At 39.6% G+C, this 25,190-nt stretch overlaps 2 protein-coding genes and 1 long non-coding RNA gene across 3 annotated transcripts in view; 1 reads left to right on the forward strand and 2 right to left on the reverse strand.

Moving 5' to 3' along the window:
- The window catches only part of CA13 (carbonic anhydrase 13), a 36,916-nt gene extending 33,508 nt beyond the window's left edge, over positions 1-3,408 (reverse strand). Inside the window, exon 1 of the mRNA XM_039253469.1 lies at positions 3,239-3,408. Within this exon, the coding sequence (XP_039109400.1) occupies positions 3,239-3,275 (37 nt within the window). The 5' untranslated portion in view covers positions 3,276-3,408. The remainder of the gene's footprint in view (positions 1-3,238) is intronic.
- A 9,610-nt stretch (positions 3,409-13,018) lies between these two features.
- On the reverse strand, positions 13,019-18,305 carry LOC120246132. Its single transcript, XR_005531973.1, has 3 exons — positions 18,160-18,305; positions 14,962-15,024; positions 13,019-13,175 (listed from the first exon to the last, which is right to left on the reverse strand). It is a non-coding gene; the product is annotated as an uncharacterized LOC120246132 (long non-coding RNA).
- Positions 18,306-18,466: 161 nt separating this feature from the next.
- Positions 18,467-24,638, forward strand: RBIS (ribosomal biogenesis factor). The gene is made up of 4 exons (XM_039253481.1): positions 18,467-18,574; positions 20,727-20,843; positions 24,092-24,208; positions 24,504-24,638. Exons 2-4 carry the CDS (start codon positions 20,730-20,732, stop codon positions 24,573-24,575), a joined length of 303 nt encoding a protein of 100 aa, XP_039109412.1. The 5' UTR covers positions 18,467-18,574; positions 20,727-20,729; the 3' UTR covers positions 24,576-24,638.
- The last annotated feature ends 552 nt before the right edge of the window (positions 24,639-25,190 follow it).

The following is a 25,190-nucleotide window of genomic DNA, read 5'->3' on the forward strand; positions in this document are numbered from 1 at the left end:
TGTCTAGACTGTTCATTTCTCTGGAAGATTTTATTCAAGCTCTGCCTCCACAAATCAACAGCAAGATTGCAGCTTTAGGATAACCTCTAAGTCATTTTACAGATGTGAGTAGTCACTTTACAGGTTAGAGGTTCTTATTGTCTACTGCTTGCAATTTATACAACTACCACCAGGTCGGTAGCGCACAGGCTACTGACTAGGCTTTTCCCTACTTCATTAACTTGATTTCTCCAAGATTCAAGTACTTATGAAAAAGACACAGCCTGGGGGTGCCTGGGTGGCTCAGTTGGTTGAGCATCCAACTCTTGATTTCTGCTCCAGTCATGATCTCACAGTTTGTGAGATGGGGCTTCATGCACTGACAGGGTGGAGTCTGCTGGGGATTCTCTCTCTCTCTTTCTCCCTGACCCGCCCCTCTGCACACACACTCTCTCCCTCTTTCTCAAAATAAATAAATAAACATTAAAGAAATGTTTATTGACACTGCATGACAATTAAATATTTGTCATTGACAACAAATATTTTTAAAGATTTAGAATGAAACTTCAAGAAATGCAAATATATTGCAATTTTCAACAGCTTCAATCTCTAAATCTAATGCTCCTTATTACTCTTCAGTTTTGCAAAGGAGAAAGCTTAAGCTCTTTCCTTCACATATGCATCAGGTACAAAAAGTCAAAGCATGAATATATAACGATTCACATAACTTAAAAGCTCTTCTCCATGTGAAGCCAACACTTTGGACTTCAAAGCAACTTGAACATCAAAAGTCCTTGCCTACTTAATACAGAGAAGGCATTACATTTCCTGGTTTATTGAGTACTCTCATTTACCTTTCTGGCACTTCTTCTTTGTACAATCTAGTCCCTTCTTTAAGTGAAAAAAAGTTTTCTTTTCACTGCCACCAAGTATGAGTCAACCTAATGAGGGTTAGATTTCAAATATGTAATGCAGGTATCATGAAATGTTGTTGTTGACTTTTTTCCAACTAGGAAAGAGTTTCTTTCTCCTCCCAATTCCTTTACTCTCCTGTTTCCAGACCTTTATAACAAGAATAATTTTGAAAAGCAGAGGCAAATTGAAATAAAATAATAACAATGCCACTCTGCATAAATTACTCAACAGTATTTATTAACCACTATAGTGGGTTCATTTTCCTGCCTCTTAAACAGGCCCCCTTTTAAAAAACGTTTCCAAAACATTCAACTTTAAACCTACTTAAACCCAGTTCTTAAGTAGCGATATATGATGATTCTTCCACTAATTCAAGAACTTTTAAATATCTACAGATATGTAATTTTCAGTAATTGTCACATTCCCTAAACAAAACCAGTAAAACTACCACAGGTTAGTGGAAGAATTTTTAGGTATTTGGTGAAGGTGGTACCCCCTTCCAATGGCTCACTTCTTAGTGTTCCATTTTATCATTGCTACTACCCCTTGTTTAAGTTTCCTTTTTCTGCTCATTCATTGCTTTTGCCAGTCTAAACAGAAAGCCAGCAACTAAAGTTGCCCCGTCAGGATACAACACATCTCCAATAGCATTTTGCCACAGTTGATCTACTTACAGGCACTGTCCTCAGAAAGCACTGAAAACCAGGAAATGGCCCTACAATTCTTAGCAGAAATACAAAATCACTATTTAGTAATGGCTTTTCAAAGATAGATTTTTTAAATTTCTGAAGATGGGTTTCACTGGGGCCAATATTTTCTTTTTTAAAAAAATATTTTTATTTATTTCTAGGAGAGAGAGAGACAGCGTGAGCAGGGGAGGGTCAGAGAGAGAGGGAGTCACAGACTGAAACAGGCTCCAGGCTCTGAGCTGGCAGTCAGCACAGAGCCCGACGCGGGGCTCGAACCCACGAACCGCGAGATCATGACCTAAGCGAAAGTCGGACGCTTAACCGACTAAGCCACCCAGGCGCCCCAATATTTTCTAATGTATAAATGTACTAAAGAGCAGTCAGTACTCATTGATTGAAAATACCCTTCTTCCTAACTATAGTGAGGGCACTGCTGACACCCAGTAAGTATGAAATGACAGAAATTAAAATTATTCCAGCAGAGAGGGAAATTAAAAGAATTTTTTGTGTTTTTTTCTCCAAACATAAATTGGAAATTAGCAAAGTGTGAGATTATAATTACAGTCCGAGTCAAAAATTAGAAATTCACCTAAATTATACCTTTTATTATTAAAGTTCTAAATATCACCGCTGCCATTTTAAACTGGCAAGTTAATCATAACCTCAAGAAGGCTACAATTAGAAATGAAGCTGAAAAGCTTTCTTTGTGAACGTAAACTTTCTCTAAAATTTGACTATATGGTACTGTTCAATAATATGCATGTTAATCCAAGGAAAGTATTATTATTATTATTATTATTCACTGATCTAATTTTGACACCAATTCACTATAAGGCTTTCTTGGTGTCACTGTGCAGTTATTTCAAATAATGGTTATTTTGATGATTTAGTACATAGAAGAAAAGTATACATCTTATTATTACTGCCGCTCCTATCAATAAATCCATTTTTGCCAACGTGTTAAAATTTGAATAATCCTTTGCCAATCCTCTATCTCTGCACGGATGAGTGTGGGAGAGGGGGAAAGAGTGAAGCGGTCCAAAGCATAACTTTATTTTTTTAGAAAGAACCTGAGACCTCCTGAAGCTAACAGTACCAGTCAATCAACTGCAAATTACGAAGGCAATATTTTATAATAACGGCTATTAAGATATCTGCAGTATTTCGGGTGCCAAGAAGGCAACTTCAATCTCCAGGGTTGTGATTCAGTTATTAAAATTTCTTAAGTATGGCTTCAAATGTTTTCCGTGATTTGTTTCCTGTGAATAATGAACTCAAAAAACTGAAAGCAAACTTGCCCTCCATTCATTAAAGTCTGTCATCAGGCTCTAATCTCCGTGCCTTTAACTGGCAAGTAGTTACTACTGGGGAAAGTCCTGGGCTTTTCTAATGAAAGTGAACGGACATACACGAAGATTCCGGGGCTTGGGGGAATCTTCACAGGGCTAATACACACCACCTCCCCACTGACACCCTCCAAAAGACACTTCTCCTGTCTACGCAAGACTTAAGTCGCCTCTTTACTTCCTGCATTTGGCTCTGGGGAAGGCTGCTCATCTTAAAGAGGAACGAAAAAGTTTCTCGCAGGCGCGGGATCAGCGGTGCACGGTGTGTCCCCACCGCCGCCCCCTGGAGGGAAGCCCTCCCTCGCTCACCGTTGTGTTCGCCGTATCCCCAGCTGAATCGCGACATGGTCCCTCGAGTGGCAGGCAGGGGAAGATGTGGCCGGACGGCCAGAGGAGGGAGGGAGCCGGGCGGGCGCGGGAGTTGGCAGAGGCGGCGACCAACCTAGGGAGGGTCCGCCCGGCGCCGCCCGGCAGAAGGGGTGCGCTACAACCCCCGGGCCAGGGCGCTCTCGGCCTCGTCCGCCAGGGGGCAGTGGCGTGCGGGACGGCGCCCGCACCGGTCAGGGCGACCTCGGGCGGCGGAGCTGAGCTAGGTCCTGGGGCGAGGTTTCCTCGTACTAACAGCTTGAACTCCAGAAGAAGAGAGTGGGCTTGATAGAGGGGCGGAGAGCAAGGGAGGAAAGAGCGAAAGAACGAGAGAAGGGTTTCCAGAGGAGACTTTCTGCCTCCTGAGAAGTAGTCACCCCGGAAAGTATTGCTTAGAGGGCTTTCCTGGGAATAAATGAGTCACCAGGGCCTGAAGCTGCCAGGCTGGGAGGTGGGGCTGCTGGTGGAGACGTGAGGTGAAGTCGTTGATGGTGGTGGTGGTGGTGGTGTTCCAAGCACAAAATAGTGACAATGGCAATAGCTACAAAAATAAATTAGCTGCTATTCATTAAAGTCTTACCATGGGCCAGTGTCTGAACTAAGACTTCACCCACATCTTGCCATTAGATCCTATAATTGTCCTAGAGTCCTAAGAGAAGCTAAGTAACCCGTCCATGGTCGCACAGCTAAAAGGGGCCGAGGGTTCTTACTAAAAAAGGACCGATGACCCCTCCCTTACCCAGCCGAGCTGCACCAGCCCATTAATCCCATCTCCCTTCTGACTCTCACCTCTGCTGGCTGTGGGTAGAGTAGTGACGGAACCAATTTGATTATTGATTCTTGGTCCTGAAATAATGCTGGCCTTTTGTCCCAGCAGCGACAGGAAGGTCTTCATTCCATCGTTGTTCTGGATGCACGGTAGGCTTGCTGCCCTACGACTGAAAGCTGAACTGCCTGCAGAGCCTTGAAATTTTGACCCGGAGTAGTGGGTTCTCTGGGCTCAGAGTGAAAACTAAAGACAACTCTCTGACCTGCCAGGATTATAATTACTGTTCTAGCTGCATAAGGGGCTGAATTGGGTCAATTTGAAATTTCAAATTGAACTGTGCAGGGTTATTTATGGACAAGCAATGTAAATAGCTTCTTAATGGTCATGAGCCTTCCAAAAAGATGGAAGCATGGCTGTTTAACTATCATCTTTCACTTTCTCTTGCAATCCACACAGCCACTGCCTAATGTGGTGACTGCAAGTCCCAGGAGCTACCTCTTTTGGTAACCACTGTATTGTTTAGGGACTACTAAATAGGGATCAATTTGAACTATTCTTTAGACCTGACCTAAATACTTCATAGTGCAATCTGCACCTTCTTCTGCTTCTGTAATTCTTAATGAGGTTAGAATGCAACAGGGAAAAAAAAGTGTTTATACAGCAATAAGTACAATAAACTTTATGTTCCTCTTACATCTAAAGGAAAGCCCAAGTTTTCTCTTCCATATTCTCTGGCACAACTGGGTTCATTTATGCCAGTATAGTAGTGGCCAAACCTTTATTTTATTTCATTTATTTATTTTTTAACATTTATTTATTTTTGAGAGACAGAGCACAAGTGGGGGGAGAAGCAGAAAGAGAGGGAGACACCTGCACAGAATCCGAAGCAGGCTCAAAGCTCCGAGCTGTCAGCACAGAGCCCGACATGGGGCTCCAACCCACGAACTGTGAGATCATGACCTGAGCCAAAGCCCAATGCTTAACTGACTGAGCCACCTAGGTGCCCTGTGACCAAACTTGTAATAATAAAAGTTTTATTTATGTTCACTTTCACTACAAAAGACAAAATACATATATGTATATACTTATATACAAATATGTAATAAAGTACTGTTATCCAAAATATACAAACAATTCTTAAAACTCAACAATAAGAAAACAACCTGATTAAAAAATGGCCCAAAGACCTTAACAGACATCTTACCAAAGAAGATATACAGATTGCAAACAAGCACATGAAAGACCCTCCACATCAGGTGTCACCAGGAAAATGCAAATGAAAACAAAATGAGATACTATTACACACCTATTAGAATAGCAAAAATCCAGAACACTGGCACACCCAAAGCTGCCTGTGGAGCAATAGGAACTCTCATGCGTTCATGATGGGAATGCAAAAATGCTACTGCCGCTTTAGAAAACAGTTGGCAGTTTCTTTCAAAACTATACACACTCTTAACCATATGATCCAGCTATCATGCTACTCAGTATTTATCTTAATGAACTGAAAACTTATGTCCACATAAAATCTGTACATGGATAGCAGCTTTATTTATAATCGTTCAAGTTGGAAAGCAACCAAGATGTCCTTCAATAAGTGAATGGTACTTCCAGACAACTGAATATTATTTAGAACTCATAAGAAATAAGCTGTCGAGCCATGAAAAAACATGGAGGAAACTTAAATGTCGTATTGGTAAGTGAAAGAAGCCAATCTGAAAAGACCACAGACTGCATGATCCCAACTGTATGACATACTGAAAAATGGCAACACTATGGAGACAGTACAGAGATCAGTGCTTGCCAAGAAGGGAGGGGGGGAGGCAGGTGCTGAGTAGGCAGAACACAGAGGACTTTTAGGGGAATAAAAATATTCTGTATGAAGTTACAATGGTGAATACATTGTACATTTGTCCAAACCCATTGACTATAAAACAACAACGATGAATCCTAAGGTAAACTATGAACTTCGGGTGATTCGGATGTGTCCATGTAGGTTCATCATTTGTAATAAATATAGCCTCTGGTAGAACAAGTTGTTAATGGAGGAGGTTAGCTTCCATGTTGGGAGCAGGGGGTATGGGAACTTTCCGTACATCCCTCTCAATTTTGTTGTGAACCAAAATTACTCTAATAAACAGTCATTTTTAAAAATGAGCAAAATAAACTCACAAAATACTAATGGACTCATGCAAAATACACACACACACACACACAAAGAGAGAGAGAGAGGAGGTAGCATGTAAGAGGTCCCATGCCAAATTTGGGACAATTTAGTTGTCAAAAAGAATAACGATAGTAATAGATTATAACTTCCACCCCACAAAATCTCCATGAGTCCATAGTGATACTGAAAGAAAAAGAGGAAAAAATGCTTCTTTATGAGAGAATGCAAGCTACTAAAAACAGATAAAGTGATAGAATTATAAAACAATCACTTTTGCAAGTAATATTTGTTCAGGCAAGGATTGATAATAGATGTTAAAATTTCTAGATGAGAGGTTACTGGGGAATCGGATATTCCCACAGCCTAGAATTAAGAGACAAAATATATGTGTGAACCAAACATAATGTGTGACTCTCAATTAGATCCTAGGTTGGAAAGAAAGGTGCAGTACATGCTTTGGGGACAACTGAAGAAATGTAAACATGGACAGCATATAAATAATACTACTGAGTTGATGTTCATTTGCACAGGTGTGGGGACAGTGCTGGCAATACTTTAGGAGATAAATGCCAAAGCAATAGGGCTGAAGTCTTTCATGTTTGCAACTGACTCTTAAATGTCTCAGTCAACAACTGGTGAATATAGCTGAAAGATATTTAAGTGCTCCTGTTACTACTCTCACAATTTTTGTGAAGGTTTTTAATTTTTCCAGAAACAGTAGGGCAACAGAAACCTTCTATTTTCTCAAATCAATGAGCCATTAGCTTGCTAACTAAGTGTTCATAATAGGTGTGGGTTTTCTCCCTTAACTAAGAGCCTCTGACTCCAGGTTCATAACCATCAAGTGTAAACAAGTAAAGGAAGACTAACACTGACCAGAGAACCCAGGAATCCTGCCCAGACATACGTCCGTCATCTCTATTTCACTCTTGATTCAGTTAGGTCCAGTTCAAGCTGCCTTTGCAACAAAGCATGGTTAAGTCAGCTCTCCTCTTCAGTGAATCAGACACTGTATGTTATGAACAGCACTTGTAAGTTAGAACTCTAGCCATAAAAAATTTAATTAAGGATGGTAACATATGCAGAAAATATCAAAGTATTAATTACTCTTGTTCTATTAGGGCATATATACGGACTTTCTCGGAGATGCATGTTTGTTCAAGGTTTCTTTTTTAGAAACTCTGAATGTGAACCCAAGTGGTTATTGTCATCTGATTTTTACTGAGCAGTAAACTGAGATGAGCAAGGTTTCTCAGTTACCTAGAGAGGCAGGCCACATAGTTGAGGACATAGCCCCAGTGTGCCGAGTCCCAAGTCCAAGGTGATCCCCAGTCTGTGAAGATTTCTTTCATTCAAGTCCTGTGATTTGCACAGCTGGGATTTATTAATCATTTGATATCTTGTGGAGCACGTAGGTTTTATGGAGCTCATACTATATGGGGGTTTCGATTTCTTTAATTTCCATTCCTAAAGTTATCCTAAGGTTAGGTTTGCAATCTCTCAAAGGGGCTTCAGGATTTGCCCAAATGACTTAAGTTTCATGCTCAGATGGGAATTTTCAGACCAGAATTGGAAAGGTAGTTTTAATGTATCACCTCTCAATAATAACTTTCAGTAACTGGAGCCAAACATTTTGTCCTATATCATCAGACAAGCACCTCCATTGCCAAAACCCTACCTTCTACATTTTTGTTCTTTTGTTTAATCTCATGCAGCCTTCTAACAGAAATTTATCACACCCTATTTTATAGCAGATTATAAAAGTAGATAAAGCATGAAAGAGAAAAGGAGAGATTATTTAAAAAGAAAGATTATTTAAAAGGAAATAAAGTTGTATAGACATCAGATCAGTGTTGAAAAGCTTAGATAATTCAGGGCAAAATCACTCAACTATGGAGAATAGTTTAATAATTGTTATTAGCTTGAAATAGCTTATTTGGAAAGAAGTCAATTTCACTCCACTGCTGTCAGCTCTTTGAAATATAACAGAGAAAATTAGGGGTGCTAATTGACATTCTGTCATCAGCACTTATGTTTATCTACCCTCTCCTGTCCTCTAGGAAAGGGCAGTCTGTTCTCTCAAGAGCAATATCCAAATCCCCATCTCACCATCAAGAAAGGCTTGATAGACCCCTGCCCCAAGAAGTTCCTTTCCTGGATGCCACCATTTTACCACCAAAGATTTGGTGCACTAGCACTACCTGGCAAAACTTCTTACTCCCACCAAACAGATACCACTATATCCTTTATAACACAAGTTATCAATTCCTCTTCCTCTTGATCACTGCCATCGGCATACCAATATGTTTTAGAATTTCCTCTTTTTAGAGGGAAAAATCTCTCCCTGAACATACATACAGCTCCCATTTGCTGCCCATCATCCTGTCTGCTGCTCCTTGGGTTCTTCTATACCCAACTGTATTAATAGATTTCTCCAGAAAGAAAGAACCCCACTGTGTGTGTGTGTGTGTGTGTGTGTGTGTGTGTGTGTGTGTGTTTAAAAAGAGATTTGGGGGTGGGGAAAATAAATAAAAAAGAGATTTAGTATAAGGAATTGGCTCACACAGTTATGGAAACTGACAAGTCCTAAGATTTACAGGATGAATTGGCAAGTCGGAAATGAGAGAGTCAATGGTGTAGTGAGAGGCTGAAGATTGGCAGACTCAAGATCTTGGAAGAGCCAATGTTCCAGTTCAAATCTGAAGGCAGGAAAAAAAACCTATGTACCATTTCAAAAGCAGTCAGGTAGGAAGAATTCTGCTTTACTCAGGAGAGGGTCAGCCTTTTAATCCTATTCAGACCTTCAACTGAGTGAATAAGACCCACCCACATTAGGGAGAGCAACCTGCTTTACACAGTCTACTGGGTTAAATGCTAATTTCATTAGAAAAACACACTCACAGAAACACTTGGGATAATGGTTGACCAAATATCTGAGTATCCTGTGACCCAGTCAAGTTGGAACATAGCATTAACCATCAAACCAATCTTTAAATTTTAGGGTTTGGAACTTTCTACTAGGATCTCTTCTCTCTCTACACTCTCCTCATGGGTATTTCCCCCAACGTCTATGGACATAGTCTACCTAGCTTAGAAATATATTCCAGCACTATCCAAGAGAAACGTAATGTGAGTCACAAATGTAATCCATATTTTTGACTTTCAATTTTCAACCAGTTACATTAAAAATAAGTTTTAAAAAAGTGAAAATTTGTTTTAATGATATATCTTATTTAACCCCATATATCCAAAATATTAGTTTCAACATGAATCAACATAAAAAATATTACTGAGTGTGCCAATTATCAATGCATTCTTTCTCAGCTCTAAGTTCACCATACTTTATCTGCTCTGTGATAATGGATAAGAATTTCTTCTCTGCAGCAAGCACAATGTTAACCTTTTTTTTTTCAGTAGAAGGACACTGCAGGAGAGGGCCTGGTTTCCTGGTCCTGGTGTGCTGCAGTTTTGTTTTCTTCTGCTCCTGCTGAGCTTCTGGCAGAGACATGTGTGGACAGACACACAGGGGTGCTCTGGCCCAGTCTCACACCAAGAGTATGTGAAGTCCCTCAGCAAGTTCATAGCCCCACCCCGAACCCAGTAACCCTCTCATCGTAACTCCTGAAGCAAGCACCAAGCACCTGGCTCTCACGCTTCTCTGCTGGTGAGTAGATGCCTCCATTCCCTCTCCACGCCTGTCCAGCAGCCTCAGGCAGCCCGCAGCATGGATGGTGTTTCCCATGGTTCTTCTGACACAGACACTGCACTCTAGCTTGAGTGACACCCTACTGGAGAGGTGGTTCCCAATGGTCTGAGTCCCTTAGCACACCTGCATGCCAGACTTAGCCCAATGAACCCCGGAGGGGTGTTTCTTGCTTGCCTGCCAATTATGGACCAGCTCTGGCCTGGGCCACCCCATGAACTTCTCTGCCATCAAATGGGCTGCAGCCACACCTTCTCCAGTGATCTGAATCCCTATCTTAGAGAGGAGGCCAACTTCCAAGTTTGTCCTTCCTTAGAGACTCTCCCTTAGCCTAAGGATAGTCTTTAGAGTTCTCTTACATCTTATTCCTTGTTATAGTTAACAATTCTTTACAACAACTTTTACTGCTCAAATTATTATATGATTTCTATCTCCTGAATGAACCTTAGCTGACACAAGTACACCTTTTACTTTTTTTTTTTTTCTGTCTTACTAGGTCTTCAAAGTCTGATGCATAGTTTACTATTACAGAATATCTCAGTTCAAGCCAGTGCATGCAAGTGTTTGACAGCCACATGTGAGTAGCTACCATACTGGGCAGCATAGCTAGAGATCCACTGAATTGCATCCAACTGCTGCAGCTTAAGGTGTCTGAAATGGTATTGTTTATTTTCTTCCTGTCTCAGTTTCCCTCCCACAATTTTTTTCTATCTTACTATAAATAGCTCCATGATCCACCCAACTGCACAAATCAGAAATTAATTATTATTAATAATCAGGGGTGCCTGGGAGGCTTAATGGGTAAAGTGTCTGACTTTGGCCCAGGTCATTATCTAATTGTTCATGAATTTAAGGCCTGCATCAGGCTCTGTACTGACAGCTCAGAGCCTGGAGCCTGTTTTGGTTCCTGTGTCTCCCTCTCTCTCTGTCCCTCCCCAACTTGCACTCTGTCTCTCTCAAAAATAAATAAACATTTTTAAAAAATTAATACTCATACTGATTCCTGCTTTTTTTTCTCCTTTTGCTTCTAAATTTTGTCTATTTTAACTCCTGGACAACCAGTTAACATGACAACAGAAAAAAATGAAAACTAAGCTATAAACATGAAACAAAATTCAAAAGATGAGTAATTATTAAGAGGTCTTCATGCTGTCTTCCTAATCAAAACCTCAGCTTCTTAAAAAAGTATCAAGACTCCATATCAATAAGGATGTTGACTTGAGCATGATCAAGCATGCCATAGGTATAATTGTAAATATATAGTCTTTATGAAAACAATTTGGTAATTTAAATCAAGCACTTTAAGCGTTCATAACCTGAGATCTCATTCCTAAACATGCTCCCTAAAATATTAGGAGATCTTCTCAAAGATTTATGTACAAACATGTTCATCACAATGTATTTATATATTTTTTTAATTTTTAAAATGTGTATTTATTTTTGAGAGAGACAGAGACAGAGAGTGAGCAGGGGAGGAGCAGAGAGAGATGGAAACACAGAATCCTAAGCAGGCTCCAGGCTGTGAGCTGTCAGCACAGAGCCCAACGCGGGGCTTGAGCTCAAGAACTGTGAGATCATGACCTGAGCTGAAGTCGGAGGCTTAACCGACTGAGCCACCCAGGTGGCCCACAATATATTTATATTAGAAAAAAATCCAGAAACAACAGAAATGCCACTGATAAGAAGAGAGTTGAAATAACTTATTGTATATCAAAAAGATGTAATTTTAGAAAGATATAAGTATATTTTCAATATACTTACTAATAAGTATATGTTTATATTTATAATTTGTATCCTGAGAGAAACTCCAATTTTTTATAAATAACATAGCATAATGCTCTAAAAAAATAGCTGCAAAGAAATATATTTTTGAAAATCTGAGTGGTGGAACTTATTGATTGTTCAAAATATTTATTAGATTACCTTTAGATGCTAGGCAGGTTTATACACAGGGGATAGAGCAGCTGTACTAGTCAGCCTCCAAGATAGTCTTCAATGAGCTTCACTTCCTGGTATTTAATTCTTTGTGTAGTCTCTTTCCTTACTGAATAGGGTAAGCATATGTAATTAATAAAACAGAGTGGAAGTGATAGTGTGTGATTTCTGAGTCGAGGTCATAAAAGACATTGCAGTTTCTCCCTTGCTTTCTTGGATCACTTAGTCTGGAGATAGCCAGCTTCGACATCATGAAAATATCAAACAGCCCTGTGGAGAGGTCTTCCTGAACAATTTTCAGGCATCCTGGCACTAGCCAGCACCAACCTGCAGCCATGTGAGTTGCTTTGCTAGTATATCCCTCACCCCAGTCAAGCCTTCAGATGACTGCAGTCCCAGCAAATACCTAAATGAACTTCAGGAAAGACCTTGAGCTGGAACTGTTAAGCCAAACCCCTCCCGAATTCCATACCCACTAAAATTATGAGATAATAAATGAGGGTTGTTGTTGCGAGTGACTACATTTTGGGTGATTTGTTACATGTTAGGAAGCTAATATAGCAGCAAACAAAACCATATGGAAAGCTCCGCCTTTATGGAACTTACATTCTAGCAGGCAGAGACAGATAAAAAACAAAATGAATAAATATATGGTATGCTATGTGACAATAATTGTATAGTAGAGAAGGGATGTAGGAGGACTTGGAACTTCACAGTCATAGAAGCCCTCACTGAAAAGAAGACATCTGAGAGAAGATCTGAAAGACGTGAGAAAGGAGCCTTGTAGATATTTAGGGGCAGAAGGGTTGAAAAGGAGGAATACACCTGATTGGTATTACAAAACAGTCAGAAAGCAGTGTGAGCAAAGGGGTGTCACTATGGCTTCACAGGCTACAGTAAGAACTTAGCTTTTATTCTGAATGATTTGGGGGGACTTTGGGGATTTTGAGCTAAGGAATGGCATGAACTGATTAACATTTTAGCAGGATTCCTCTGGCCGCAGGGTTTGCATAGAGATTAAAGCAGGGAAACCAGTTAGGAAGTGATTACAATAATCCAAATGAGAGAAAGTAGATGGAGAGGAAAATCAGAATGTAATCATTGCTGGTTATTTGTTTTCTTCTTTATATTTTTCTGAATTTTCATTTCTACATTGACTCTTCATGACTTTTCTAATCCAAAAGAAAAACAAAACTCTTTCAGGAGCCAGATGTTTGTGAGAACTTTTAGTCCTCAGCAGTTTTTGGTTTTATTAAAATATAGATGCCCATGGAATTCTTAGTAGGATTTCAGCACAGCAGGGTTGCTATAAAACAACACAAAGATGAGAATCAAAAACTGTTGACTTTAGTCTGTGCAGATTCTGAACATAACAATGTCAACTGAAAAACAAATGTGAAAGGGACTTCATGCACCCTTTGAATATTTGCATTGCCTTTGTGCTATGTATTTGAGCATTCTTTTTTTATTTTAATCTTATTTTTTTTTGAGAGAGAGAGAAGGAGCATGTTCATGTGTACATATAAGAGCAGGGAAGGGGCAGAGGAAAAGAGAAAGAAAATCCCAAGCTTTTGCTCTCACCATCATGAGATCATAACCTGAGCCAAAAGCAAGAGTCCTTAATTGACTGAGCCACCCAGGTGCTCCTGACCGTTCTTAACCTTCAAATATTTCATATACAAGCTTTCCTTTGTGACCGGATTTCAAGATTTCTAGAGACTTGGCTAGGAGATTACTCTGGATAAAAATCTGTTTAATTAAATTAAAAATATATTTATTGAGCACCTACCATTTCTAAGGAATAGTGCTATACAAAGATAAAAAGAAGTGTTCCTCTAGGTATTTTTCAGTCATGGTAAAGATGATAGGGCTTTAAAAGTCATTTTTAGTATACTGGCTACAATATCTTGCTTATTTGTTTATACTTCAGGGAATTTTATTTCATTTAGCAAATGTTTATGTCACACCACCCATGAACTGGAAATAGAGAATCCTACATGGGGATGCAAAGGTGATTGAGTAATAAATCAGCTCTCGAAGAGTATATGGACTAGGTATAAAAATTCCATCTCAGTCTCAAGTACACAGGAAGTGAGTGGCTTATCCCATACCCAGAAAATGGAAATTTCTTTGGTCTTCAGTCCATCACAGTGGCTGCTACAATGCTCAATATCAATGCCTAGATTTCCTTTGCAGGCAGAAAGCTCTATCCTCTCTGTAACCCTTGTTGGTAGAGAGATCTTATGCTACTTCTCCTCAGGCTATGTGCCAGAGGGACAAAAGTCTCAGGCACTGACAGAAAACTGTTAACCACCCTCTCTCCTGAACATTTCTTCAATTTCCAGAAGCTCATCTTCTCTTCTAAGATTAAGCCATTTCCCCTTTGCATTCCCTAAGGAAGATCCAGGTGGAAATGTCTGCAACATATCTGGAAACTTCAATTTTCAGCCCAGTCACATGAAAACCATCGATAACCATTAGAGACAAGGAAACTCAGACTCATGATGTAAAGATCTAGCTACCCGGGAATACTAAGAAGAAAAGTGCCCTTTATTCTTCTAAGACTTGGATGGCTTTGAGTATAAAATACTAATGCTAGTACAACCGGTTACACCACCATGCTGCTCATCCTCTAAGATGGATTGGTCAAGTTTTTAAAAGTTTTAAAATTAGCAAAGGGCCAGACAGCAAATATTTTAGGTTCTGCAGGCTACACAATCTTCGTCACAACTACTCAATTGTGCTGTAGTAGTGAAAGCAATCATATATAATATGTAAACAAATAAGTGTAGCTGTGTTCCATCAAACTATACTTATGGACACTGAAATATTAATTTCATAGAATGTTCATGTGTCTCAATAAACTGTCCTTATTTTGATTTTTCCTCCCATTTTAAAATGTAAGACCATTCTTAGCTCATGGGTTGTCCAAAAATAAGCAGGGGCTAGATCTGGCCTTTGGACTGTAGTTTGATTTCTGCTTTAAGATAGTCAGATGAGAACTTTAACAGGAATATTTCCAGAGTGCAAAATGATTTTCTTCCTAAAAAGGACATTTTTTATATTGACTTTGCATTTATCACAGTCCTTACCAGTTTCTGTCATGAATGATTACTCCGTGTGCACACATCTTCTCTCCCAGGTGACTGTGCCCACTTTAAAAGAAAGAAATGATCACATACTTCTTTGAGCTCCCACAGAGCCTAGGTGTTCAAACTATCGTGAACAAATGAAACTGAGCCCTGGGGAGAATAAAGTTGAACTGATGAAACAAGTTTATCATAGAGTATCATTTATACAAGACTGGCTTTGTTCCAGTAAAGGGCTATGAGGTTTGTTATGAATGGTTTGTAATTATTTATGTGTGCTCTCATTTTCTTATTCCCCCTACCTATCCCTGTTCCCTCATTGAATTATTTTTAAGACAGTTCTTTGAGGACCAGATCTGTATACAGAATTCTGTATACAGAACTCTGAATTGCTAAGCTTCTTTTTTTTTTTTAATAGTTTATTTATTTTTGAGACAGAGAGACACAGAGCATGAGCCGGGGAGGGGCAGAGAGAAAGGGAGGCACAGAATCTGAAACAGGGTCCAAGCTCTGAGCTGCCAGCACAAAGCCCGACGCGGGGCTCAAACCCATGAACCATGAGATCATGACCTGAGCAGAAGCTGGATGTTTAACCGACTGAGCCACCCAGGTGCGCCTGCAGTGCTACCTTTCAAAACAGAAAAACAAAGGTTTCTGGAAAATGTTTTTTCCATTCCTGATTTTATTTTTAAGGTTGTCAGAAAAAATGTAAAATTTGCATATATTTTTAAAGATTAGAAAACTTGAAGCTATTTTTTCTTTATATATGATTCATTTGGTTTATAGATAAATGGCTTTTAGAAAATTATCCTGATTCTTTCTTTTGTCCTGGTAATATCTTATGCTTTCATATTTTGTATTTTATTAACCCTGCACAATAGTCCTGTGACTTTTGGACAGGAGTAAAGACTCAGGTCTTTAAAAAAGACCTTTTCAATAAACTATTTGTAAAAAAAAAAAGAAAAAACCTTTTAATTTTTTTAATTAAAAAAAAAAAATAACCTCAGATCATTGAAACCAAAAAAACCACAATGGTTTTGCTTAGGTAACTGAGACATCTAGGGATAGATCTTTCTTGCATGTATGGCTGAATCCAAAGACTCAAAACGACATCATCAGCGTCCTGTGTTCTATTGTTCAGTCAGATCTGTTCTCTTTTGTATGTTGCCCTCATTCCCTCCCACTGCGGACAGGCCTCCTGCAAGTTGCAGGAGATGGAGATGGCTAATAGCAGCCTTAATTTCACATCATCCCAATACAAAGACACTAAATGCAGGAGACAGCATTCTTCACAGGCTCTAGTTGGAAAATCTTTCAAGGAGGGCTGTAATCATCACCTCAAGCAGGACCACTTAATGGGAGAAGAATCCTTCCTCAGAAAGGATGCTGAACAGATAATAGATGTTCTCAGAAGTGGGCATACTCTATGAATGGTCATGCACATATGGGAAAGGGAAGTACAGAGAAATGAAGTAACTTTTTTCATAATCACACTATTTGTGAGAAAATGTAAAATAGAAATCTGTGACTTCTCACTCACACCTCATATAATGCCTCTGCTTTTGTCTGTATAACCATGCTATTTCTTTGCTGTATCTTTATCTCACCATTTCACATGAAAAAAAAAAAAACAACCCAGGCCTATAAGTTTTCATAAGCACTATGATGTGATTCTATTACATCTATTTGTCTTCCTCATATACATCAATAACTTCACATTCAAGTAATCATGATTAAACCTGCCTTATTTGCTTCAGTACTTGTGGATAACTCAAGTCTTGTGAAAGATTCTGACGACTTTCTGTAATTTTGGTTTGTCCCCACACATTATGGGTATTTTGTACCAGCATTTTAAGCTGTTTTTTTTTTAAGTCACTCTCAGGGGCGCTTGGGTGGCTCAGTCAGTTAAGCGGCCATATTCAGCTCAGGTCCTGACCTTGAGTTTCATCAGTTTGAGCCTTTATACTGACAGCTCAGGGCTGGAGCCTACCATAGATTCTGTGTCTCCCTCTCTCTCTGTCCCTTCCCTGCTCATGCTCTGTTTCTCTCTCAAAAAACAAATAAACATTAAAATTTTTTTAAAAAGTTGTTCTTAGAATACAATATTTAAGGGGCCTGGGTGGCTTAGTTGGTTGAGCATCTGACTTCAGCTCAGGTCATGATCTCACAGTCTGTGGGTTCTGGGGCTGACAGCTCAGAGCCTGGAGCTGCTTCAGAGTCTGTGTGTGTCTCTCTCTCTGTCCCTCCCCCACTCGCTCTCTGTCTCTCAAAATAAAAAAATAAAGACATTTAAAAAAAGGGGGAGGGCTTGTTTAAAAAAAGAATACAATACTTAAATAAACATCATTGACAGGTAATTATTTCCTTCAATATATTCCCTAATTTTGGTGATGAATATAAACATAATAACACGATTTACTGTAAAAGTGACTTATCTTCCTATAAGCAGGCAAATAGCTGATTTGGTGGAAAATTTGACCCAGGGCCAACCCACAAAGATCCTAGTTTGGTTTTCTTCAGTACTAGTTTCGTGAAAGCCAGTCAATGGCTTAAAATATGAACCTTAGCAGTATCTTCTGTGCAAAAGGAGAGTGGTATTATGGCTTTAATTTTAATACATAGTGTAGACTAAACTCTTGAAAGTAATAAACTGATATATGAATATTAGTACTTCTACATTTGTTTAAAATCTGGATTTTCCTATGAACTCATCAAAACAAGTAGAGAAAGAAGTGAAAGCCGTTAATGAAAAGTTCCTCACAGTAGAATTGAATCAATTTTCTAGAAAACTCAACACAAAATGTCTTGAGAAATACACACGAACTCACAACCAGAAGGCAAAAATGTTTCTTCTAAGTTTTTCTAAATTCCCTGGTAATTATTTTTATATTTTCTTGTGCCTCTGCTTGCTGTGATAAGTTCTCTTTTTGAAGCAGGGAAACTACACGAGAAAGGCATTCCATCTCCTCGCTCATTCCAAATGTCCCTTTCTGAGATTATAGCTCCCGATCTCTCTGAGCCAAAAAGGTTCTTTGCACCGCCAGCCCAGCCCGGGACGCCACCCAGAGGTGCGCAGCGCCACCTCCTGGGAGCGTGGGCAGAGCCAGCCAGGAGTCTGAGGCTGAAGGCCGACTACTTAGTGACTGTTTTCAAAGCTCGGAACCTCAGAAACGCCTCAGTGCTTTCCATGTACGTACTAACCAGCCCTGTAGTCCAGACTTGGCTGCGTCTCCAATGCCTCCGTTTTGCCGGAGCGGAGTACAAATTCACAATCCCCCGGAGGACGGTTAGGGATGCTCTTGGGGCGGGATTTCCCGTGGTGGGTGGAACTTCGCCCTGTGGGCGGGGCTTCGCTAGCTTTAGAAGGAGCTCAGCATTTGAGGGTTGGCTCGGTGGGCGGGACTATGTTACGAGGGTGGGAACACGCTCGTGAGCAGAACTACGTTTAGTAGGCGGGGCTTCGTCTGTGTCAGGCCCGTGCTCTGTGGGTGGGACTCCGCTCGGTGGGCGGAACTATAGCCTGTGGGAGGAATTTTGACTGGCTCCTTTCTCCCCGGAACTTCCGGGATCGTGTGCGTGTAGATGGCGTCACTTGGAGCTTGAGTTGCTGCACGAGGTAACGTGTTGATAAATTTTCTGGGAGACAGGAGTGAAGTTTCAGGGGCTGGGACAGGGCTGGTGGGCCTCGTGCAGCCGAGGCCTGGAGGCTGGGTTCCATCGAGCGCGGCCTCGGGGCAACCCTATTGGCCCGCGGGCCTGCTGGCCCAGGCCAGAAACCCTGGTGCCTTTGGGCCTTAGGGCCTTCAGCCCTTGTCCGGGGGCCAGTTTTTCGTTGTGTCTCTTGTCATCCCAATCTTCACGTTGTTGTCAACAGAATTTTAGTATTGCCTCACCTACCACGGTATTCCCTTCTCCACGAACCTTTCTCAAGTCCACAACTCTAGTGGACCTCTCCCTCTGTGTCCATTTGTATTCTTCCTGTAGCAACACATATTATGTGTGTTTGTATCACACATGTATATCAGTTTTTGTATGTCTGTCACTTTTATACCACAGCTGGCACATAGTAAGTTATTCATGACTTATAGATGAGTGAGTGGATTTTGGTTACTATTGGGAGGATTTTAGGTTGTTTAATTGGGGGGATACGATGTGTATTTTCTTTTTACTCTTAAGTAATCATGAATTTTCTACTGTGTTCATGTTTGGTGTTTTTTTTATAAGTAGGAGGAGTACCGTTGATGTTTAAAAGCATTGCTGTCCCTAAATATTTACTGAGGCTGGACATTGAAGGAGAATATAAGTTTCACTTAAGAGATACAAGTTGAGCAAAGGAAAGAAAGAATGTGCGTAGTGTCTTCAGACAGCAATTTGTAGACTAGGATGGGTATGGACAGAGGTAGCGGGAGGTGTGTTTGACATATTTATTGCTAGATTTGGGGTTCTGGCAGTATACCAGGACAAAGCACACTGCCCCTAAGGCATTGGGAAAGTCATTGAAAATTTTTTAGTATTGGAGCGGTTCATCACATAGCACTATGCGTAGCCTTGAATGCAAATGGCTTAAGCCAGGGTTGGCAATCTTTCTGCAAAGGGCCAGATAATAAATGCTTTAGGCTTTGTGGGCTGTTGTTGTAGCAGGAAGGTAGCCACAGACAATACACATAATCAGACTGACATAGCTGTGTTCTACTAAAACTTTACTTATAGAGACAGGTACCTCACCTAATTTGGTCCATTGGTATAGTTTGGGAATCTATGGTCCAACCAAATGGACCTGTGGACCGTAGCAGTAATACAGTCCCGAACTAGGCAGTACTATACTGTGTTTCTGTATTGGCTTTATTTATATAGGAGAGGCCAATCACATAACGTTAGCTCTGGATCTAGTCTTCCTGGCTTTGAATCCTATCATTTCTTGATTACTTACGGTAATGACAGTGTGACATTGGGCGAATTAACCTCTTTGCATCAGTTTTATCTATAAAATGGGGATAATAGTACCTCTCACAGTGTTGTGCAGTGTAAATTGGCTAAAGCACATAAAATATTTACATAATGCTTACACACATTTTAAAAGCTCAATAAATCATAACTTAATATTTTTAAATTTTTCCTCATACACATTATTAAAGCAGATTTGAGAGCCATAGCTAAGGTAGAATTTACAGGCTACATGCATGTTTACGTATAGAACAAAGAAAATATGTAAAGTTTCAAATCCAGAGCCATTCACATAGAGGTGATTTGGAAGCTGTGAAAGTAATTTAAAGTAGAAAGTGCAGGATTAAGGACTGATTTTGAAGAAGTGTAATAGGAGAGAAAGGCAAGTAAAAAAGAATGAAAAAGGAACAAGGGGACAGGAGTCCATCCAAAAGTATGATAGGAACCAGAACAGTATAACAGTATATAAACCAATAGAAGGATGGGAGGTGATGGTTAACATTGTCAGGTGCTGCAGAGAGCAGAGAACACAATTGTGTTGATAGTATTGAGGAATTCAACCAGCAAAAATTAACATGGAACTTCCTATGGGCCAAGTTCTGGTGATCCAGAAAAGAATTAGGTACATACTCTGCATTAAACAGCAGAAAACCTAGTAATGATGAAAGACATTGAAATAATTTAATACATGCAGCAACTTTAAAAAATCCAGAGTAAGATGGAATTTCTTACACTGAATTGGTACCTTTGTTTCTAAAGCTTAAATTGCTTTATAGTTCATAAACATGGGCAACTTAATTGAGCTCCTTTTCTTTTTTCCCTAGACAATGGCCAAGAGCAAACTAAGAGGACAGAGGTCCAGGAATGTATTTCATATAGCCAGCCAAAAAAACTTTAAGACTAAAAACAAAGCAAAACCAGTTACCACTAATCTTAAGAAGGTGAGTATTATTAAGTACTCCGACATTATTGTTCACAAGCAAAGCATAGTTGTAAAGTCACAGAAAAACTGAAAGCTATTATTTAAAATATATTCTTATTCTTCTTCACAAAGGCAAGATAATTTTAAACATTTATTTTTTTTTTAAATGAAGAAAAATTGGGGCATCTGGTTGGCTCAGTCGGTTGAGTGTCCGACTTCGGCACAGGTATTGATCTCTCAGTTCGTGGGTTCAATCCCTGTGTTGGGCTCTGTGCTGACAGCCAGCTCAGAGCCTGGAGCCTGTTTCAGATTCTGTGTCTCCCTCTCTCTCTGACCCTCCCCTGCTCACACTGTCTCTCTCTCTCTCGGAAATAAATAAAATATTTTTTAAAACTTTTTTAAAGAAAAATTACCTCCCTCTCTTGATGTATATGTATGAAAAGAAAAAAACACTTTTTTTTTTTTAAGAGAGAGAAAGCCCGTGAATGAGGGAGAGGGCCAGAGGGGGGGAGAGAACATTAGCAGGTTCCACACTCAGCGTAGAGCCTGACACAGGGCTCAGTCCCACAACCCTGGGATCATGACCTGTGGTAAAAATCAAGAGTCAGACACCTGACCACTGAGCCAACCAGGCGCCCCAAGAAGAAATCACTTTAATTGCAAATGCATGAGACTCCAAAGAACAGTTTTGAAAGCTTTATCAGAGCACAGAATTTATCCAAAACCATAGTATGGGAAATAGTTCTGATCTCTGACCCTAAGTATATTCAAGATCCTCTTAACAGAGCCAAGACATGAAATGCTTATCAGCACCCCTTCTTTTTCTTCTCAGTAATTCTTATCTCCGTGATATCTGGAACTCACACAAATTTCTATAAAGTGAAGATAAGATACTTTCTTAAAGTGCAAAATCGGGGAAAAAGGGGTTTATCATTTTTATTTTTTGTGTTTTTTCTAAAAATATATGGGAAATGAGAAATTTCTTCTTCAACATTAAGTAAATTCTTTAAGGAAATTCTTCAAGAAAATGTTTTCAAGTTTTAGTAGGTGGAGTCAGCTCTCCAGGACTTTGTAATTGGCATAATAGTCAAAGAAATGTAACATTTTATCTTTCAGTTTTCATGAACTAGTGAAGTTAAGCATTTTGATCCAGCATTTTTATGACTTAGTAAATGCTATAAAGGAAAATAAAGCTAGGTGATATGATAGAGTAGGGAGTGACAGTTTACACAGGCTTGCCTTCAAAGTTGACATTCAAGCCAAGATTCAGATGGTAGAGAGCAGGTAATGTTGCAGGATTTTTTTTACCTCAATACCCAGGGTTTGTGTTCACGCCACTTCAAAGAATGAAGAGGTAGACAAAAAATGAGCGGCAGGCAAACATTTATTAGAGTAAAAGAGCAGAAAAGAAGAGTAGGAGGAAAGCTCTCTTTACAGAGAGGGGACATTCAAAGTGAATGCCTGAGGACTATAGTCAAGGGTCCTTGTTTTATAAGGTCTGGTCACTCCCCTTCCCCTTATTCCTTCTCAGATTTTACCTTAATTGGCTTGCAACTCCAGGTGCTGGGTTGTCCATACCTGATTAGTTCATTTCCTTTGTACCAGGTGGCCTATGGCCATACTTAGGTCTTTTGTCAAATTCCTGAGGGAAGCCTGAAGGGGAGTAGGTGGGGTCTGTTACATTCTTAAGAGGAACCTTATGCCTGAGAGGTTTCTGGGGTCAGACACTCCCAGGATTGTTCTAAAATATGTGCTTTTCCCTACTGGGGACCTCAGGCCCTAATCCTTCCCTCTGCCTCTCTGCCTTCTGAACCCTATCTTTTCCTGTCCTAGTAATATAAGGCCCTGAAAAGTGTTGGGAGCAGCATACTTTAGGCAGAGAGAATAGCAAATGCAAAGGCCCTGTGCCGGGGAAAAACTTGGTATGTTTGAGTGACAGGAGATCATTTTGTTTGAATAGAAGTACTAGAAGCTTTATGTATGCTAAAGGAAAGATCGAAGAGAGGGAAATCTGGGTAGGCAGCCTGGTTGGAGAAGGTATCAAAGTTTTCTCAGAAAGTGGCCTAACTTACTTACTAAGTGGAGGTCATAAGATTGCCAAGCACTATATAAATGGTAAATTGAAGTTTGTGGTAATGAATTTAAAGTGAAGCCAGCCAGTCAGATTTTCTACAGATTCAATTTTAGGCTCAGAAAAAGCTGTTAGTTGAGCTTAACTAGTTTGTCAAGCAGGTTTGATTAAGGAAGAGAAGGAAAGTTAATAGAGTAAAGGAGTGATTGATTAAATAATGGTCATGGAATCTGGGCTGGCTAAAGGAAGAAGTGAGGATATGGAAAAGTGAAAAATAGAGAAATTGGTGGGAGAAGATTTCAGGAAGACTGAAGAATTGTTAATAAGCCAAGTGAACTAGAAGAACAGGAGGTGGTGTGGTTACAAGTAATGATGTAGCCAAAGGTAATCCATGGGAGTGGGTGGCTGAGGTAGGTAGTGGAAAAGAACCTGGAGTTGAGGACCTGAACAGACTAAGAAGCTATAGGATTAGGTTTTTGTTGAAGCTCCTAACCAGGCATGAGAGAGGTCAGTGAACTGAGTTTTGAGATCTTTCATGAGGGAGCAAGTAAATGTGTTGACAGGTGACAGTAAAGAGGAAAGAGGTATTAGAATATTCTGATGCATTCGGTGCAGAGTTTTCAAGGAGAAATGGTTTGAGAGCAACAGGGAAGAACAAGAAGATTAAAGAGAGGAGGGCTGCAAGGGAAGTTGTCCTCGGGAGACTGGAAGGGGCTTCCATTAAGGCAAGAAGGTCAAGGAAGGATTCTGAGATGGACTGTTACAAGGAGTCTAAACTGGGGCACCTGGCTGGCTCAGCCAGTAAAGTGTGTGACTCTTACTGTCAGGGTTGTAAGTTTGAGCCCCACGTTGGGTATGGAGCTTACTTTAAAAAAAGAAAAAAAAAGAGTAAAGCATTTGATCCAGGTTCCTCCTTTTACCATGAGAGTTGACTTGTGGTCATGTTTTTTAGTGTGTCTGTACCAAATCGAAATGTGATGTCTGTCCACATAATTCTTATTTGTAAAAAACTAGAACCTTTTGTGTGAAATTTCCCAATAAGACCATAAGAATTTTTTTTGTAAATTATCTCCACAAATGGGTAGGATTGATGAAGTTTTAGGTTTTTAGGTTTAACAGATTAAATTAATGTTGCATATATTTTATTGTTTATGGTTACAAGATTGTAGATTATTGCCTTTTTTCTTTTTTAAAAGATAAACATTGTGAATGATGAAAAAGTTAACAGAGTGAATAAAGCTTTTGTAGATATACAAAAGGAACTTGCACATTTCTCCAAAGGACTTTCCCTTGAACCTCTGCAGAAACAGCTGGTGAGTAGGAATCATTTCCTTTTGTTACAGCTAATAAGCTAAACTCCAACTTTTTAAAGCTTGTAATTCGAATGTAATTTTTACTATTTGGCTCTCTACTATCCTTGGCTCTGTAGTACATAAAGCATATTGAGTCATTCAGACTCTAAGACATCAAGTCTGAATATGAGTATTTATTGTTCTACTTCCAAAGGTATGACTAGAAGATGGAAAGTTAGATAATAGATTATATACAAGTCATTTTTGTTCACTGTTCTTATCTACATTTTTAAATACAATATTTTTCTCCCTTCAGATTCCTCCGCAGTGTCATGAAAATGAACCAGTTAATGTTGATGAAGCGACAAGATTAATGGCCCAATTGTAAGACACTGGTGATCCATCAAATACCCCAAAAAGACCAATAAATTAAATGTTTTATACAGTTTTATTTTTAAAAATCTTGTTAATGTACAGGCATTGGCACATTTTTAAAACAAACTACATAAACAGATCTTTCCTATAATCTAGGAAAGTGGAATGTCAGAAGTCAACAAAATGTGATAAACTTAAAGTGCTAAAACAGAAGGCACTTCACAAAATCTGTTCACTGAAACAGTTAATATATCCTAGTTTACATCCTTCACTTTATAAGTGGCAGTGAATGTGTGTTTAGATTGGAGGACACACAGAAATATGGACAGTTTCTTGGCAGTAAAAAAATATAAGACAAGGAATGAGTTGCTGACCAACTTTTTTTGTTTTTGATGACCTTGGTCTACTTTAACATTCCTCTCATAAGAGGGGAAGAAAACAGAAGGATTCAGAATTGGAAGAAAAGGTAAAATCCCAGAATGTAATTACTTAAGGTAGGGAGGGGAATTTGTGGGTATTAAATCACTTTTTCCCCTGAAAAAAACCCTTTGTTTTTATGGTTGAAAAGAGCCCTTTGTTTTTATGGTTGAAGTTTTGTGAAGTAAAAAAGACATTATTAGAGAACACT

Source organism: Hyaena hyaena, unplaced genomic scaffold (assembly GCF_003009895.1).
Source record: "Hyaena hyaena isolate Hyena2069 unplaced genomic scaffold, ASM300989v1 scaffold_454, whole genome shotgun sequence".
Classification (NCBI taxonomy): domain Eukaryota; kingdom Metazoa; phylum Chordata; class Mammalia; order Carnivora; family Hyaenidae; genus Hyaena; species Hyaena hyaena.

Coding starts and splice junctions, on each gene's coding strand:
- RBIS (XM_039253481.1), top strand. CDS start 20,730: ATGGCCAAGAGCAAACTAAGAGGACAGAGGTCCAGGAATGTATTTCAT. Junction 20,844..24,091: donor TTACCACTAATCTTAAGAAG/GTGAGTATTATT, acceptor CTTTTTTAAAAG/ATAAACATTGTGAATGATGA. Junction 24,209..24,503: donor AACCTCTGCAGAAACAGCTG/GTGAGTAGGAAT, acceptor TTCTCCCTTCAG/ATTCCTCCGCAGTGTCATGA.